The 15,417-nt window shown below is 53.0% G+C and overlaps 6 protein-coding genes across 6 annotated transcripts, besides 7 other annotated features; 3 read left to right on the forward strand and 3 right to left on the reverse strand.

The window, feature by feature from the left end:
* Nucleotides 1-20: 20 nt before the first annotated feature.
* EKO05_0006420 (uncharacterized protein) lies at nt 21-823 on the forward strand (the record flags this gene model as incomplete). Its single annotated transcript, XM_038940439.2, has 3 exons — nt 21-163; nt 256-313; nt 374-823. 3 exons carry the CDS (start codon nt 21-23, stop codon nt 821-823), a joined length of 651 nt encoding a protein of 216 aa, XP_038797915.2.
* Nucleotides 576-610: a tandem repeat.
* A 577-nt stretch (nt 824-1,400) lies between the features above and the next one.
* Nucleotides 1,401-3,867, forward strand: EKO05_0006421 (DNA (cytosine-5-)-methyltransferase; the record flags this gene model as incomplete). The annotated part of the gene is made up of 5 exons (XM_038940491.1): nt 1,401-1,506; nt 1,569-1,892; nt 1,940-2,750; nt 2,800-3,057; nt 3,108-3,867. The coding sequence occupies 5 exons, from the start codon at nt 1,401-1,403 to the stop codon at nt 3,865-3,867; spliced, it is 2,259 nt and encodes a 752-aa protein (XP_038797916.1).
* Nucleotides 1,439-1,470: a tandem repeat.
* Nucleotides 1,582-1,629: a tandem repeat.
* Nucleotides 3,859-3,885: a tandem repeat.
* Nucleotides 3,886-4,437: 552 nt separating this feature from the next.
* Nucleotides 4,438-5,367, reverse strand: EKO05_0006422 (uncharacterized protein; the record flags this gene model as incomplete). Its single annotated transcript, XM_038946108.1, has 1 exon — nt 4,438-5,367. One exon carries the CDS (start codon nt 5,365-5,367, stop codon nt 4,438-4,440), a length of 930 nt encoding a protein of 309 aa, XP_038797917.1.
* Nucleotides 5,368-6,342: 975 nt separating this feature from the next.
* Nucleotides 6,343-6,576: a dispersed repeat.
* Nucleotides 6,577-6,623: 47 nt separating this feature from the next.
* Nucleotides 6,624-6,857: a dispersed repeat.
* Nucleotides 6,858-7,653: 796 nt separating this feature from the next.
* Nucleotides 7,654-9,612, reverse strand: EKO05_0006423 (uncharacterized protein; the record flags this gene model as incomplete). Its single annotated transcript, XM_038940537.1, has 3 exons — nt 7,654-8,041; nt 8,096-8,847; nt 9,097-9,612. 3 exons carry the CDS (start codon nt 9,610-9,612, stop codon nt 7,654-7,656), a joined length of 1,656 nt encoding a protein of 551 aa, XP_038797918.1.
* Nucleotides 9,613-10,836: 1,224 nt separating this feature from the next.
* Nucleotides 10,837-12,017, reverse strand: EKO05_0006424 (uncharacterized protein; the record flags this gene model as incomplete). The annotated part of the gene is made up of 2 exons (XM_038940431.1): nt 10,837-11,682; nt 11,730-12,017. 2 exons carry the CDS (start codon nt 12,015-12,017, stop codon nt 10,837-10,839), a joined length of 1,134 nt encoding a protein of 377 aa, XP_038797919.1.
* A 1,582-nt stretch (nt 12,018-13,599) lies between these two features.
* Nucleotides 13,600-14,717, forward strand: EKO05_0006425 (uncharacterized protein; the record flags this gene model as incomplete). The annotated part of the gene is made up of 2 exons (XM_038940429.1): nt 13,600-13,774; nt 13,825-14,717. The coding sequence occupies 2 exons, from the start codon at nt 13,600-13,602 to the stop codon at nt 14,715-14,717; spliced, it is 1,068 nt and encodes a 355-aa protein (XP_038797920.1).
* Nucleotides 14,428-14,457: a tandem repeat.
* Nucleotides 14,718-15,417: the final 700 nt, after the last annotated feature.

Consider the following 15,417-nt stretch of genomic DNA (forward strand, 5'->3'; position numbering starts at 1 on the left):
CTGTATTCGTCGTAGCGTACATGACGCTCGGCCAAGCCTCTGAGCTCCGACTTCTCCCAGCGGCTGCATCATCGCGTCTGGCATCCCGCACCTCCGGCAGCAGCAACATGGGCGCAGAGAACTCGAAACCCTCCTCGGAGGTCAAGCAGCATGTCTTCTCCACGTATGTCGTGCTCCGCCGGATCAATGGCTGTTGCGGCTCGCCGGGGAAGCAGCAAGCAAGCTGGATACGAGTGCTGACAAGTTTGCGCGCAGAGATCATCCTGTACGCTTCTCAAACGAACTGGTAGACTCGCTACAGAAAAACACATTTGTGAGCCGCCCGCCAATGGCAGCACAAGACACAATGAATCGTGGCTGATATGCAGACCAGACGGATGCCACGCGCTCAAAAGCCCAGGAGCTGCAGTACCAGGAGCGCCTGACCGCCGAGCTTGAGAAGCTGCGCGAACAGGGATCGCAAGACTTCTCCAAGTTCAGCGAGACCCTGTCCGGCGAGGAGCAGCCCCAGGACTCGGAACCCTCCTTCACAGAGAAGCTTGCCGATGCAACTTCGTCCTCCTCCACCCTCGCCGAGAAGCAGAAGCAGAAGGACATGAGCAGGACAAGCGTCACCAAGGAGATTGAGCAGCTGCGCGCCAAGCTCGAGCAGAGGAAGAAGTTGGAGCAGGTCGACGCAGACCTGAACAAGGCAAAGGACGATGTCGTCACATGCTTAAGGATGCACGACCGCCGACCGCTGGACTGCTGGAAGGAGGTCGAGACATTCAAGAGGGAGGTCGGCAGGCTGGAGAAGGAGTTTGTCGAGAGGACAATTCGATGAGCGGTCTGGAGCGGCGATACTACGTGGCCAACAAACGACAGACGAGCGGACTTGAGTGGGGTTCTGTACAGATAGAGCGGGCCTGTAGAAGCGACCCATGAGCGATTCCCTATTTCTCCGCACCTCCACGCTGGTTCTTAGACCAGCCGCAATCTCACCACTGGTATATGCGTGCACGTGCACGGCCATACACCGCCTCTTTCCTTGCTCCTTGCCTTTCAATGTCACGTTCATTCCCTTTGTTTTCCTGTCTCCTACTTGACTCTGCCTCCCATTTTCTCCGCTAGCGTACAGTTGCCTTCACCATGAACTTCAGATCCGCACCCTCGTGGAGATGTGGGGCAATCCTGGTTCACCACGCCTTTCGCGAGTTTGAAATTACCTTCACTCTCACCGCGCGATACGCCCACAAACGCGCAGCCTGGGAACGGCGTGCAATCTTCTTCCTTCTACACGCGCTTCCTTCAATCTCACTTGGCCTTCTCCTTGGCCCTCGCCTTCTTGCACACTCCGACAACGCAACTTGAACCAGACAAGTTACAACGGCACGTTCTCAGATAAATATACCTCAGACACGATGGCAGGCCGCAGTATCGCGGACGCTATCTCTCTAGTCGAGGACGAAGACGAAGACGAGAACGAGGCCGCATATCTGGCAGATGAAGTGGATGTGCAGGGATATGGTACGTTCTTTCCATTCGATACTTGCAAATAGCAATGTTTAGAGCTGACATTCCTACCACAGACGATGTAGCTTCTGAAGATGATGATGAACCTGACTATGTGTTGATTGACGATGATGACGACTTGTCTTCACCAGTACCAGCGCCAATGACTCACTACCCGATTCTTAAGGACTTTGAGCTCCCATCACTCAGCCTGGAATGTGGAGTTATTCGTCCTGGCAGCGTGGTAGAACTGCAAGATCGGTCCGGACGCGAAGCCAACGCTATGAGAAGCGGGGACTTCCTGCTCGTCAGAGCCATCATCGAAAGCGTTGAGACAGAAGAAGTCGTGATTCGCGGATACCGCATGAGGCGATGTGCTTATCTTTGGCCTCTGTTTGCAGGTAGAACATTTAAATCCCTACTGCTCTCGTCACTGACAAGAATCCAGGCCAGACGAATGAACTGTTCATGCTCATTCACACTGACACCAATGACGATCGTCCGTCCTTTGTCCAAGGTCTCGAAGAGGTCGACATCGAAGAGATCGTAGGCTTGCGCAAGTGCCTATTCACCAATCTCCACTTCGACATCTTAGGCTTGCAGCAAGCGAACACTGGCGTACCGGAACGTCTCTACAAGAACCTGAAATCTCTTCACAAGGAACTAAGACCTCTTAGCAGGGAAATGAAAGCTATCAAGTCATGGCTACTGAACAAGGGAACACTGATATGCCGGTGGGTCCATGTCATTGAAACATATGATCGAACATCCGGGACATCCTACGCTGGCGAAGTACGACGCCTGTACAAGCGAGAAGCTGCAGACTTCTCAGGGTCTGGAAACCCAGTGTACTCCTCAACAAGCGATTCTAAGACGCCTACGCCAATACCTTCACCCTCTAAGGCGACATCTGTACAATCTCCATCCTCAGCTCACAAGCGTGTGAGGTCCTTAGAGATAGTTGATCCCCCAGCGTCAAAACGCTGTCAGCGACTCCCACAGAAGAGCACGGAATACACAATGGGTGATGGCTTTTGCGGTTGTGGTGGGGCAACCTGTGGTGCTATGCAAGCAGGACTTAAAGTCGTTTGGGGGTTAGAAAAGGACGAGATGGCCATGAGAGCCTACAGAAAGAATTTTCCTGCGGCAATCCATCTAGAAATGGATGCTTGGGATTTTCCTGACATCGCCAAGCGCTGCATCCACGGCGTAGACCTTTTACACTTTTCCTGTCCATGTCAATATTGGAGCGATAATCAGTAGGTGAGAACTCTTTCGCCTGTTTAACTCCTGCTTACCAGCTTGTAGCACGGTTGATGGTGTAAACGACCAAGCCAACATGGAGACCATCTATATTCCGTACGGCTGGCTGCTGAGGTTGAAGCCTCGTCTGTTCTCTATGGAGCAGGCGCCTGGCCTTATCAGAAAAGCGAAACACCGACTCCACTTTCGCCGACTGCTGAACGACTTCATATCTCTGGGTTACAATGTCCGTTACCGAGTACAAAACCAAGCTTGGCTCGGTTTGGCCCAACAACGAAGAAGACTTGTATTCGTTGGTGCTAAGTACGACTTTCGACTGCTTGTAAGAACGAAACTTTACTGACGCGTAACAGGATCGGGCAGCCATTGCCACCATTTCCGCAGCCGGAGCATGGCCCTACTAGTACGGGTCTTAAACGATTTGTGACAATCGAAGATGCGTTGCAACCGTTGATGCGAGTTGAGAATCGTTTAGCAAACAACAAGTACCACCGGAAGCATCGAGAAAAGAGTATGAACGTACCCCCCATTGATCCTCATATCTCCATGGCAAACTGCATCACGACAAACGGGGGTGACAATGCTCATTACTCGGGCCAGCGTGCAATGACAGTCATGGAACTGGCTCAACTTCAAGGTCTTGGTCTACAAGCCCAGTTCGCGGGATCTGTTACTGAGGCCAAGAGGCAATGCGGTAATGCCTGGGCACCGACGTCAAACAAGAAATACTTTCTCCTGTGGGCGGCAACCCTCGAGGCATTCGATAACGGCCTCATCGAAGCAGAGGATGACATTACGGATCTGTATGATTTTCTGGAGCAAAAGGGTATCAAAATTGCGAGGCCGATTATTGACCTTGACGGTATCTCAGCGCTTGATGGTGCTGTGTCTGCTCAACCTCAGTATCGCTATCTGTCACGGCTGGAGAAGGCAGTGAAGCCCAGGGTTCCTTTGATCTTGTGGTCACGCAAAGCTGATGTACCGCATCGACCTCCAAGGGTCAGAAGAGCAGCGATAATCTCATCGGCCGGCTTAGATGGCATAACAGACACCCGACGCTCACATACTATCGATCAGGCCTCGGTCACGACCGACAACTCAGCTAGAAGATGAAGAAGAAGAAGACGACGAGGTTATCTTCTTGGGAAGCACTCTCAAGAGACGTTGAGCTTCACCTCTACAATGATGCGCTACGAATTTGTTAGCACAATAGCTCCCACTATGGTACCGCAGAGCGTAACCTTCACCACCGATTAGTCTGCGCAGTACTGACAGTGTGTTTTCAGTACCTCCTCGAGTCTTGCATCAAAGAGTCTTGCGAGCAAACTGTCGACCTCACTACACATTCAGCAAGAGCCCCCAATTCTGTGGACACGAATTCCAAGCTCGCACGGATGGAGGCAATGTTTTGGCTTCTACGGGGAATGTCTATCTGCTGTTGCCTAGGTAACATAGCCGCACAGAGCTTGTTAGGTGTGTCTGCGTTACGGTATGTAGTGGATCAGAATGAACAAAATGCTTTCCACTTTACGTTCAGGTAATGTGTGATATGTACATTGCATGGCTACACTGTCACTACAGCCGTGCAGATCCCTGCCCCATAAATCTATTTACCAAACTCTTACAAACGTGGGTATCATCAAGTCGTCCTCATCAGTTATCGGCCGTCTCTGCGCAGGAAAATCACTTCAATAACTCCACAACGCGCCTCACTCCCTGCACTATGCAGACCGACTGTCGACGCTGCCCTCCTTCTGCATCAGCTTGCATATAAGCACTCTCATTTGCCTCCTCTTCCTCCACTTCGTCAAGACCGTCGTCGCTGAGCCCTCCCAGCATGGCTTTGATCTTGATCTCACTTCTTGCAAAGACCGTTTGGCATGCGAGGAACAACAGTCCTCTTTTGCACAGCTCGCTCTTCTCGACGTTGAAGTTGAAGTCCGACTCCGGGAACGAAAACGCAACCGGTATGCTCCTCACTGCAGTGAGCTCAGACATGGCCTTTGTGAAACGCCTGTTGCCCTCGATGACATGGAACCCTGTCAACATCTTCCTCACATCCAATGATTCTTCCTCTGAGCTCTCATCGTCTGGGGAAAACGCGCCATACACTTCATCGCTGAAGCTCGCATATGGGCGCGTGTCAGCCTTGAAGCTTAGACTCAGCAGGGTCGACTTGACGAAAGCGAGCAGATGCGTCAAGTTCATGACATACCGTTCCGCAGCAGGACAGATGGGCTTCCCACCGCCAACGCCCGGCTCTGTCATCAACTTCTTAGGGTAGTATAACGGATCAATTGTCAGGTGCCGTATTAAGGGGAGATCCTTGACTTGTAGTGGTGGTTCGAATGCGCCCGATCCTTCTACATCATCGCCGAACTGGCTCGGCATCGAAGTGATGTAGAAGGTATTCTTGCCGAAGAAGACACTCCTGGCTTCCGCGTAGATTCGCTTATTGACTCGGAAGATCTTCGTGTCCAGCCCGTGCTTTGTGGTTCGTCTGGCGCTGATACCTCTCAAAGGTTCGTCTGCAACGAGGAGGTAGTCGTAAATGTGCAGTCGAAGCTCAGGCGGGAGCATGTCGAGGAAAGGAGACTCGGTTGTCGACGTCATGGCTACGAACGGGTGGTTTGCGGTGTTTGCAACAGGGAAGGGGCTCGTTGCTATTGCACCGAAGGAAATAGCGAGTATGTATAGCGGGGTGTGTGCGTGGGGTTTGATTCAAGGTTCCACCAGGCCTTTTCTTTCTTTGCAGGTTCCAAACCTCGCATGGGATCTGATATTCGGGTAAGATATATGGACTAACCAAACAGCCAAACCCAGGGCGCAGCACAGCCTTTGTACCTTTCAACACCCCTATCACGCCCCAGACGCCTGACATGCGCCCCAAAACACGTTGCATCCACAAAGCCCCCATCCACTCTACCCACAAACTCGCCACCCCTTCCCAACTCACGATCTCTCAAACCGCCTCGAATCCTACTCGCAGAACCTACCGTTCAAGAATGTCGTCCCACTCGCCTACATGGCGACCACCGTTGCTGATCCCTGCTGATCCCTGCAACGGAAGCGCTCCGGGCCCTGTCAGCTGCGCTTGCGGCGACGCTGGCGCGTTTCTAGAAGTTTTCTCGAACAGCGGAGGAACGCTAATCATGCAAAGAACAAAGCGAGAAGGAAAAGGCACCAACGCTGAAATAGCAGAAGAAGTTAGAACGGCGGGATGATGCGACGTGAGGATCTGAGCGGTTGCTTAAGCAGGAGCTGCTATGCAACTAGGAAGACCGTGAACCGTGAAACATGGCTACCGTGGTGTTTCTTTCGCTGCAAACATTGTCTGGTGAGTGTGTTCTAGTCCTGTGCTCGGTGACGCTCGGCATTATAGGCAATTCGTTACGGAAGCGAGTAGCCTCAACGCTTCCGGTGCAACATCTCACCATGCAGACCCCTCAATATCAAAGCCCGTATCGAAAAGCCCACATAGAACTCGCCTAGAGCCGCACCACAGGAGCACACGTGGTAGTCTAGCACAGAGGAGATCGCCGCTGACGTCCCAGACAACCAGAGTTGCCATCAAAACCACCGTCCATACTATGGTCTCCGGCCAAAGTAGAGTCCCATGGCCAGTGCAATGTGGAGGAAAAGCAGAGGCTTGGCAAGTCCGACTCCCAAGGTTTTCTTGGCTTTACTCTAACTAGCGGACATCTTCTCTCTTTGATGTCTGCAACAGCATCCGTGCACGCTCGCTATAAACATCAATAGGCGTTTCTGCATGAGACCCACCGCACTGGCCATGGGACTCTACTTTCGCCGGAGACCATAGTACATCCACACAGGAAGAATCTTCCACGCAGACTACGACAATCCAGACATACTGTGGTATCCGGCGAAAGTAGAGTCCCATGGACAGTGCGGTGGGTCTTGTGCAGAAACGCCTATTAATGTTTATAACGAACGCGCACAGACGCTTATGCAGATAACAAAGAGAAAAGATGTCCGCTAATTGGTGGAAAGCCAAGAAAACCTCGGGAGTCGGACTTGCCAAGCCTCTACTTTTCCTCCACATTGCACTGGCCATGGGACTCTACTTTCGCCGGATACCATAGTACAGGAGCGTCTAAGCAGCGCCGTCCCGCCCTCTCTAATAAGACTTGATTGCACACGTCGCGGATCCACGTCCCTTACCAGGCAATTCTCGTGGAGCAAGAACTGTTCTGCCTATTGTTTCAGGCCCGTACGCTAAACCTACACGTCCACCACCAATCATGGCGTGAGTTCCATCGCTTCCGCGCGTCCATACGTAAACGTGCCACCGGACTCAACTCCGGCTCGCGTGACCAAGAGAAAATATCCTGACAGTGAATGAGTTACGGTGAGCGACGGCGACAGTCGTCCGATGGTGCGCAGCCAGAGTTTCGCCGAGAAGCGTGAGATTCTGATGCCTAGGGAAGGCGAGCCGAACATAGGGACCGGTTTTATAGTAGACGGAACATTTCCGCCAGCTGATTGCAGCTAGGTGACGAGAGAAAGAACACAGTCGGCCGCTGCAAGGTTAAGATCGGATGAAAAGCGTAGTAACGGCCGCTGTTGACCGTGCTGCTCGGGGCTTCACTTGCTCATAGATTAATAGATTAGGCCGGAACAAGACCCTTTCGAGTAGTGCGGCGGACGAGCGTGACATGACCGAACATGCCAAGAATAAGCACTAAATACTCAATCGGATAATGTTTCCAATGTCAATGCATTCATATCTCGTTGTCATCAATCATTCCTTGACTTAATAGCGTCTCAAGTGCTAGGCAAAAGGCAAGACAAAAACCCAAGGCTAGTCGTAAAATCAATCGTCTCTTCGTCTACCAAAAACCCTCTCGCATTCTTCTTTCCACGTCCGAGAACAAGAGCTTAGTAGTCCCTTCGCTTCGTAGTCTTCTTCCTGCGCTGAACGACAGGTGATCCGTCGCCGTCCGAATCAGCTTCAGTCAAGTAATCATGTTCCTCATGAACCTTGTAACCACGATCGGGACGTCGACTATCTCTGCTCCTGGCACGACGTCGGCGGCGGTCGTCACTGTCGTAGTGACTGTCGCTGTCATGGTGTCTATCGCGGTCGTCGCGATCGTCTCGACCTTGGGACTTTGAGCGGAAACGTTCAATGATACTTCTGCTTCTAGCTCTGAGGCCACCACCGCTCTTCCGATCACGGCTGCGGTCGCGATCGTCACGCTTGTGGTGTCGAGATCGTGAGCGTGAGCGTGAGCGCGATGGGAGTCGCCCGTGTTCGTCTTTGGCCCTGTTCTTTGGTAAGTCCCAGTGCAAACTCCGGGCATCGTCATATTTCACCTACCTGTCGAGATTTCTAGTAGCAATGGCCTGTCCACCCAGCGCGCCGGCTGCGGCACCTGCTAGCATTGTCAGCCTACTCTTACCTGCAGCCCTGCCCGCAAAGCCACCTGCCAACGCACCAGCCACTGTCGCCCCTAGATTCTTTGTGCGCAAATCCATATCGTCGAACCTTGCACGCATGTCAGACATACGAGAACTTTCGCGACGAGAATTGCGGGAATCTGCAGACCTAGCTCTATGCCGATGTTCTCGACGGTCGGGCTTGGTACTGCTACGGCGGCTTGGGGAGTGGCGGTCATTGTACTGGGAGACTTGCTGGTCAGAACCGCGAGTATGGTAGGAAGAGTAACGCTGATTTTGGTCAAAGGTAGGCTGGGAGCGTGATTGCTGACGGTAGAATGGTGGAGGTGAGGCGTAACCGTTTCCGGGAGCGTAAGCAGGATCGTGGCCAGCATAGGTCGCGGGGTTGTAAGGAGCATATGGCGCATTTGTGCCAACTGGGGGAGAATTCATCCCAACAGGTGGTGGTGGAATTGGCACAGTAGGCATCACTGCAGGAGATGGCGCATAGCCAGGGCCAGGAGTGTAGCGCGCTGCCGAACCGGATCGCGGATGCTGTGTGCTTCCTGCTTTTGCACGCTGTATCTCCTCATAGCGATGTGCAGCCTCGTCACCATATGCTACTGCAGGCGGCGAGGTGCCATCACGTCTGTTGATGGACGGCTGGTCAGGGAATGGCTGAAAATCTGCTGGCTGGGGGGTGTTAGTAGGTGGGCGACGTAATATAGCCGCGAGAGGCGGCTCATAGGACGGGGAGAAGGAAGCTGAAATGGGAGTGCCCCGACGAAGATGTTCGAAAAGATGAGGCTGCAGACCAGCAAAAGGAGACGGCGCGCTCGAAGACGGTCTGTTCAGCAACATCGGTGGACGCGAGTTCACCGGCGTTGGATGAGAGGCCACCATGGGAACTGTCGCACTTCGACAACGAAAGAGACTATTTACCTGGTTTGGGTAGCCGTACTGAGGCTGGGCCGACGTTGGTCGATAACCATCCTGGCTTCGCCTGGAGGCATGTTCCTGGGGGTCGTACGGCCTATACTCGGACGTTGGCGGTGGTGGGAAATACGGTCCTTGACCCTGACCTTGCTCGGGATACGCCATGTCTTTGTCGCTGCGCTCTTCGTCCACGTCTCCGCCGCGCTGCTTGTCTCTTCCGCGGCTTAAGCTTCTGCTAGTGCTTCTTCCTGAATTCTTCCGGCGTCTGCGCTCTTTCCTTTTGAACTCTTCTTCGTGGTCTGTATCGTATTCGCTGTCATCTGAATAGTCGTTTTGCGGGCTGCGCTCTCGTCGTGATCGTTCACCGTTGCGCCTGTTCTTCTCTTCGGGTGGCGATCGACTGGCTTTGCCCTTTTTCTTCTTCTCTTCAGGCTTGAAATAACCGCCTGGGATCTTTTCGAAGAATTTGTCTGGTATCTGCTCCGCACCGTAACCGATCGCCTTGAACGCAAGAACCGACATCTTTCGATGGGGCGCTCGCTAGGATACCGGATGGCGTGGCCAGGCGTGTGACGTAAGGCAGGCCCAACGATCGCGGCTGCGATTGGGTCACAACCAGCGTACCTACGGAAGCACAAGGAGGCTTGGTGGGCGATGGCGTGTGGGCAAGACCGTAGTGAGGGTTAGTTAGGCGTCTGCAGCCTTGGATGGTAGCTGTGTATAAACAATATAGATCTGAGGTGCGAGGAGGATGGGATTTGGGGAGGTTGGGATCAACTGCCAGCGTGATGAAGGCACAGCGAGGTATAATTGCTTTGGCGGCAAGTGCGTTCTAATGCGCACTGGGAAGGAAGCAACAGCTGGCATTTGCGCTCCAAAGTCACGATAGCTCTGATTTGTCGCTCGTGAAGTGTAGCGCCTCGTGGAGTACAAAGATGACATCACCCTGTCCTGACACCGCCCACTCCGCCGGGGTGGCACGCTTGAACGCGAAGGCCGCAGATCTTTCCATAGAAACAGCCTACTACCTCTAGTAGCTGGCATGAGTTTTGTGAGTAGATCGCGCTGTGGCTTCGTATTGGGATTTCCGCAGCTCTGCATAGGGTGCCAGCATCTGCGTCTATTCTCATTGGACCATATACCTAGTATGAGCTCTTTGCGTCTCCGATACGGGCCCCTGGCATGCTGTTCCCACTCACGAGACTTATGCCGACTACCATAGTACAAGCCTCAGATGCTTTTCCCTTGCACATGGCTTTCCATCGTGTTAGCTTCAGAAAAGGGTATGTTCAGGCAGTCGAACTTGATTTGCTATGGAGGTCGAGCCTCGGTCGTGCCCGCTGTATCGATGACGTAGCGTCTTTTGCACTTCAGGTGATCTCGTGAACGCCTGCATCCTTGCCGCAAAAAGCACGGGTAGGGCTGCGGTAACCATGAAGAACACGCGGACAGGCCCAAAACCAATCACCGTCTTTTGCGGCAGATACCGTATAAAAACCCTGGCTACGAATCACGCGCTATGCAGGGCACACAGGGACTCTCGTGGCATGCATCACCGGTGCGTTATCCAGCTTCATAACGAAGTCGTTAATTGACATCAGAATCACCTAAGAAAACGATTTCGTGCGACGATCATGTAGGAAGACATCGATTCCAATGAGCAGGGTATCTCTTCACCTTGAACACCATGCGACTCCAAGACTAAGTCAAACGGGAAGTGACGGTCCGAATTTGGCCGAATTTCTATCAAACTCCTTGAGCGCTGCTAGATGCAGCTCTGATCTCACCTGATGGTCGTCCCGAACTGTCCGGCACCTCGACCATGTCTTCCACCATACCCAAAAATCTCTGCCTGTACTCGTCGCTGCTTGTCGTGATGCTCATCGGTCCGTGGTCTTTGCCAAACTTGAGCGTATTGTACAGCTTTACCAAGCCAGTGAAAGCCTGTGCTTGCAGCGCATCCTTTGACCAGAAGAAATCCAGTACAATGGCCCGGTAGATCCACTTTCCATCTCGCGAGACAACACCAGTGCGCCACGTTGAGCCACGACCTGGAGGGGTCGGGACCTTGTGCTTTCCGGAGTTTATGTCTGCGGGAAAGCGAACCAAGAAGAGTGAGTAATCGACCGCATTGTTCTCCTGCAAAAGCTTGCTGTCCTTGGACAGTTGCGCAACTAGTTCCTCTTTTTCATCGATGGTTACTCTGATTTTGTCTTCGAACTCATCGATGAGGCGGTCTTTGACGCTTTCTGGGGCCAGTCTGCCGCCAGCAATATCTCGCTCCGGGAAGAAGTAGTCGTTCGGTTTCAAATCGAAGGTTTCCCATTGCTTTTGTTGATTCTTGCTGCAGCTTGACTTTCCGTACAAGATGTTCTCCATCACTATGTGGTGGCTCGGAGCGGCACCCAGAAAGGCACCAAGAGTAGATGTTGGGCAATAGAGAAGATCGGTAATGCGGACGAGAAGAGAGTCCTGGTTGAACCGCATGTGATCGACATAAGGCTCGAGGAGTCGTTTACGGAAGAAGGATTGTTCGAAGTGACGCGGCAACGACTTGACTAAAAACTTGGTATTTGGCGTCGTGAAGAATGTCTGTGATCTATTAGAGGCGAGTTATACCAGATCAAAGCCTCACGTACGGAGCCAGAATATCCCAAGTCTCCAACGGGCTTCAGATCGGTCCGCTTCCCTTTGCTGGGACTCCTAAAACTCTCTTTATACTCTTCCTCCTCAATGCCCCATGTTTCGTTTCTTAGCCTGTTGAAAACTTGATCGCAATAACGCGCAAGTGTAAGTTGGAATATGGACAAGAAGGCAAGGATGCGCGCGAGCAGTCCGGGATGAGCAGTATGATCATCGCTCACAGGCTTCGTAACGAATATTGCGCGCAGGATAGAAGTACTGATTAGGCGTTGCCGACGTCCCATCTTGAGTGTTGATACTGTCGTTGACGGGGGTGGTAAGGCGCAAACAAGTGCAGAGTTGTGTTTACGTCTCCTGGACCTGACGTCACATCTATCGCGCTAACGAACACATGCGTTCTTCTGATCACTGCAACCTCCTTTCTTCACGCCAACGACCCAGCAATGTCCACTTGGCCTTCAAGCCAAGGCCGCGGAAGAACACGCGGAGCGCAAGAAGTACAAAAGGGTGAAGTCTCACTTCTGAGCTAAAATTGACCGTTGACCTGCAGCTAACGCTTAGCAACCAACGAAAGAAGGCAAGGAACCCCGCAACTAGCGGTCGACACGGCACCAGAGCATGGAATCCTTGCGTCTCTCGCAACGATCGGAGCCCAGAGCTTGCGTCGATGAAAGCCTGTCAACCGCATAACCATCAGGCGGACACTATTATATTGAGCAGAGTGTCTAGATCTGTCAGCTTTTCGCAAGCTTCTTTGAAAAAGGCTGTGGCTTGAGGCATCCGCATAACTTTGATGCGTATTCCAAACGGAGGTGCATGTCCCGAATCTCTGTTCCTAGATCGCGGTTGAGAGCGCTGGCTGACAGGTCGATGTTGCAGTGTGTCACGGGACCCTGGAACCTTTGAACTTAATGTCGACTGCGCCGCAGCTGTGCAGGTAGGTAAGTCGGTCCGCGCATCACCGCTTTCGTTCCAGGCTCGATACTCTACGATGGCACAACAACGTATCGCCCGATGCACATCGCAAGAGCTGCTCCTACTTGTGCAGGTTGAATGCTTATGGAGCGCTGATTGAACGACACCTTGGGAGTGAAGGGAGATACCGTTCAGCCACAGCATCCCGTTCCTGGCATGTGACATCTGGACCCGGTAACGAACCAGCCCCCACAGGAGGTTAAACAATCTCCCGCTCGGATCGAGTCCCGCCTTCCTAATCTCGGACCCACCACCTTGAAGGGTAAGTGTCTCATAATCAACCAGAGCGATATTGGCTGAACCATGAATGTACCGTTGATGATAGCAGGCCCCTGTTCTGTTGGTAGAATTTGGCAGCATGCTCAACATGGGCGTTGAGCTGTGGTGCTACATAATCATCTAGATGCTTATCGTTGTGCTAGCGATGACAATCGTCTTTGGAGCTTCGTTCACTCAAGCAATCAGCTCCTCACTGACCCAAGTCCTGGGTCCTTGATCCAGCCAGTGCCTTGCTGATGTGCCAGACTGTTGTCTGGACCTCCACATCGGCAGGATGCCGAGCTGAACGTCCCGTTTCACGCACAGAAGTGCCTCAGGACCCACCAGACCTGCTTCAAACGCCGCAAGCGCGACCAATTAGGGTGTCTCTGTTCGACCACACAGAAGCCTCCGACTCTATTGTTGCATGTCTGCATGATTAGTCCGCCACTGGCACAAGCATATTTGGATACAACTCCGTTCTAGACGCGTTGCTGGCCATTTAAATCATCAATAGCTGCTTGAGAGGCATTGCAACTGCAGCGTTCAATTCAATTTTCAGTTCTTCCGTTGCTCTCTTTTTGACACGTACACTCTGGAATACCCCAAATCATCGCAGGTCGAGATTCCGCCATGGCAGCCGCAGATGTTCAGCAAATGCCTGCCCAGGAGGCTGCTCAGGAGCCGGCTCCTCCCGCTCTTCCAGACTACCTTACTGATCCCGATGCTGTCTTGAAGGACATAGAGGTCAGTTGGCGGTACGGCAGAGCTCCGGATTACTCCAAGACAAGAAAGGTCTTCTCCGAGAGTTGGTATCACCGGATCGGCAATCTGTACTACACAGCTGACAGAGTCCAGCGAAGCAAAAGTCACACGAAGCCGGCTCTCTCCCAGAGCTCGTTCAGAACCTTGTCAAGAACTGGGAGGTTGAAGCCTCTTTCAAGCCCGTAATCTCTGACTGGCGTACCATCGATCACGAGAAGTACTCATTCGCCATCAACGGCTCGGAGCCCGAAGGCGCGGAAGCCATGCTCAAGGTCGGCACGTACAACGCCATCATCGCACCGAACGAGTACTATTCGCCTGATTACTCCGACTTTGCTAGCAGTCACAAGACGTTCAAGCGCATGATGCCTACCTTTGCGTGGGAAGTTCTAGAGGTGTACAGCGGACCTCCTACCGTCAGCTTTAGGTGGCGACACTGGGGTGTTATGAAGAATGACTATATTGGTATCAACAACAAGGGCGAGAAGGTCACGGCAAAGGCGCACGGAGGCTCAATCGACATTCAGGGTGTCACCGTGGCCACCGTCAACGAAAAGGTGCAGCTGCAGTCTGTGCGAACATGGTTCGATCCCATGGACATGTTCAGGCAAATCGCACCCAACGGCGTCGTGAAGAAGGAGACGGTGGACAAAGGCATGGCACCGGCCGACATAGTCGACAGCACATCAAGTGGTGCAGCAACACCCACCACGACCACGACCACCAGTGTCACCGAAGCGCTTGAGGCTATGGGCCTCGACAATGCTGCTGCTGCAGGCTGTCCCTTTGCTGCGGGTGCACAAAAGCAGAACGGCGAGGCCAAGCTCCCCGAAGGCCACCCTCTTATCGAGGAGAAGATGGAACAGGTTGTGGCCGAGTCACGTAACGAGAAGGAGACTATCAAGACAGCGCTTGACCCTGAGCAGCATGGCAAGTTCGACGAGGAGGTTGCCGATCGCCCTTTCATGCCTGGCGGCTTCCGTTGAGCCTGCAGCTTGGAAAGAGTGGGAGAGTGTTGGCTTGTGATTTTGTCATGTGAGAGCGGCTTGTTTGCATGTGCATGCGATTTGAGAAGAATACCACTGTTTGAGCTTCGCCTATATCATCTCCATCCGTGAGGCTGCCTGTTGTCAACTGAACGAGCTCGTGTAGGAGCGACGAGCAAGCCGGCCTGTTTGTGTTTGTGCAGATGGCAAGGGATGGCAGTTTACGGCCATGGTGTTGGAGAAGTGCTGTGGTCAAGGTGGATCATGGAAGGAGGTGAGAGAATGGGCGAGTCTGGTTAGAAGACCTGATTATGGTGATGGCTGTAAAGGGTGCTCGTGCTGCAGCTTGCTCCGGCGGGTGTCCAAGGCCATGCATGCGTCATTCATTGCAAGCATGGGTGCCCTGGCGGTTGGTTGCACCCTGACTTTGTGCAACCACGTGGGAGCAAGCGCACACTCACAGCATGCGCTTCTAATGTGCTCAAATGTGGCATGAGGTGTCTATGCAAAGCGATCAAACTGCCTGATCCGGGGAAGATTGTCTCGAGAACTTGTGTGTTTCCTGACTGGGTCGTTGGGTTGCCATCTTGGTCGAAGGAGCTGGCGGTGTCGCGTGCGGGCATTGGGACCTGAGCCTACGCAGCGAACCCCTGCGGTGGAAACAGCACCAGCAACGAGGGTACATAGTCACGAGCGTCGA

This window comes from Ascochyta rabiei, chromosome 10 (assembly GCF_004011695.2).
Source record: "Ascochyta rabiei chromosome 10, complete sequence".
Classification (NCBI taxonomy): domain Eukaryota; kingdom Fungi; phylum Ascomycota; class Dothideomycetes; order Pleosporales; family Didymellaceae; genus Ascochyta; species Ascochyta rabiei.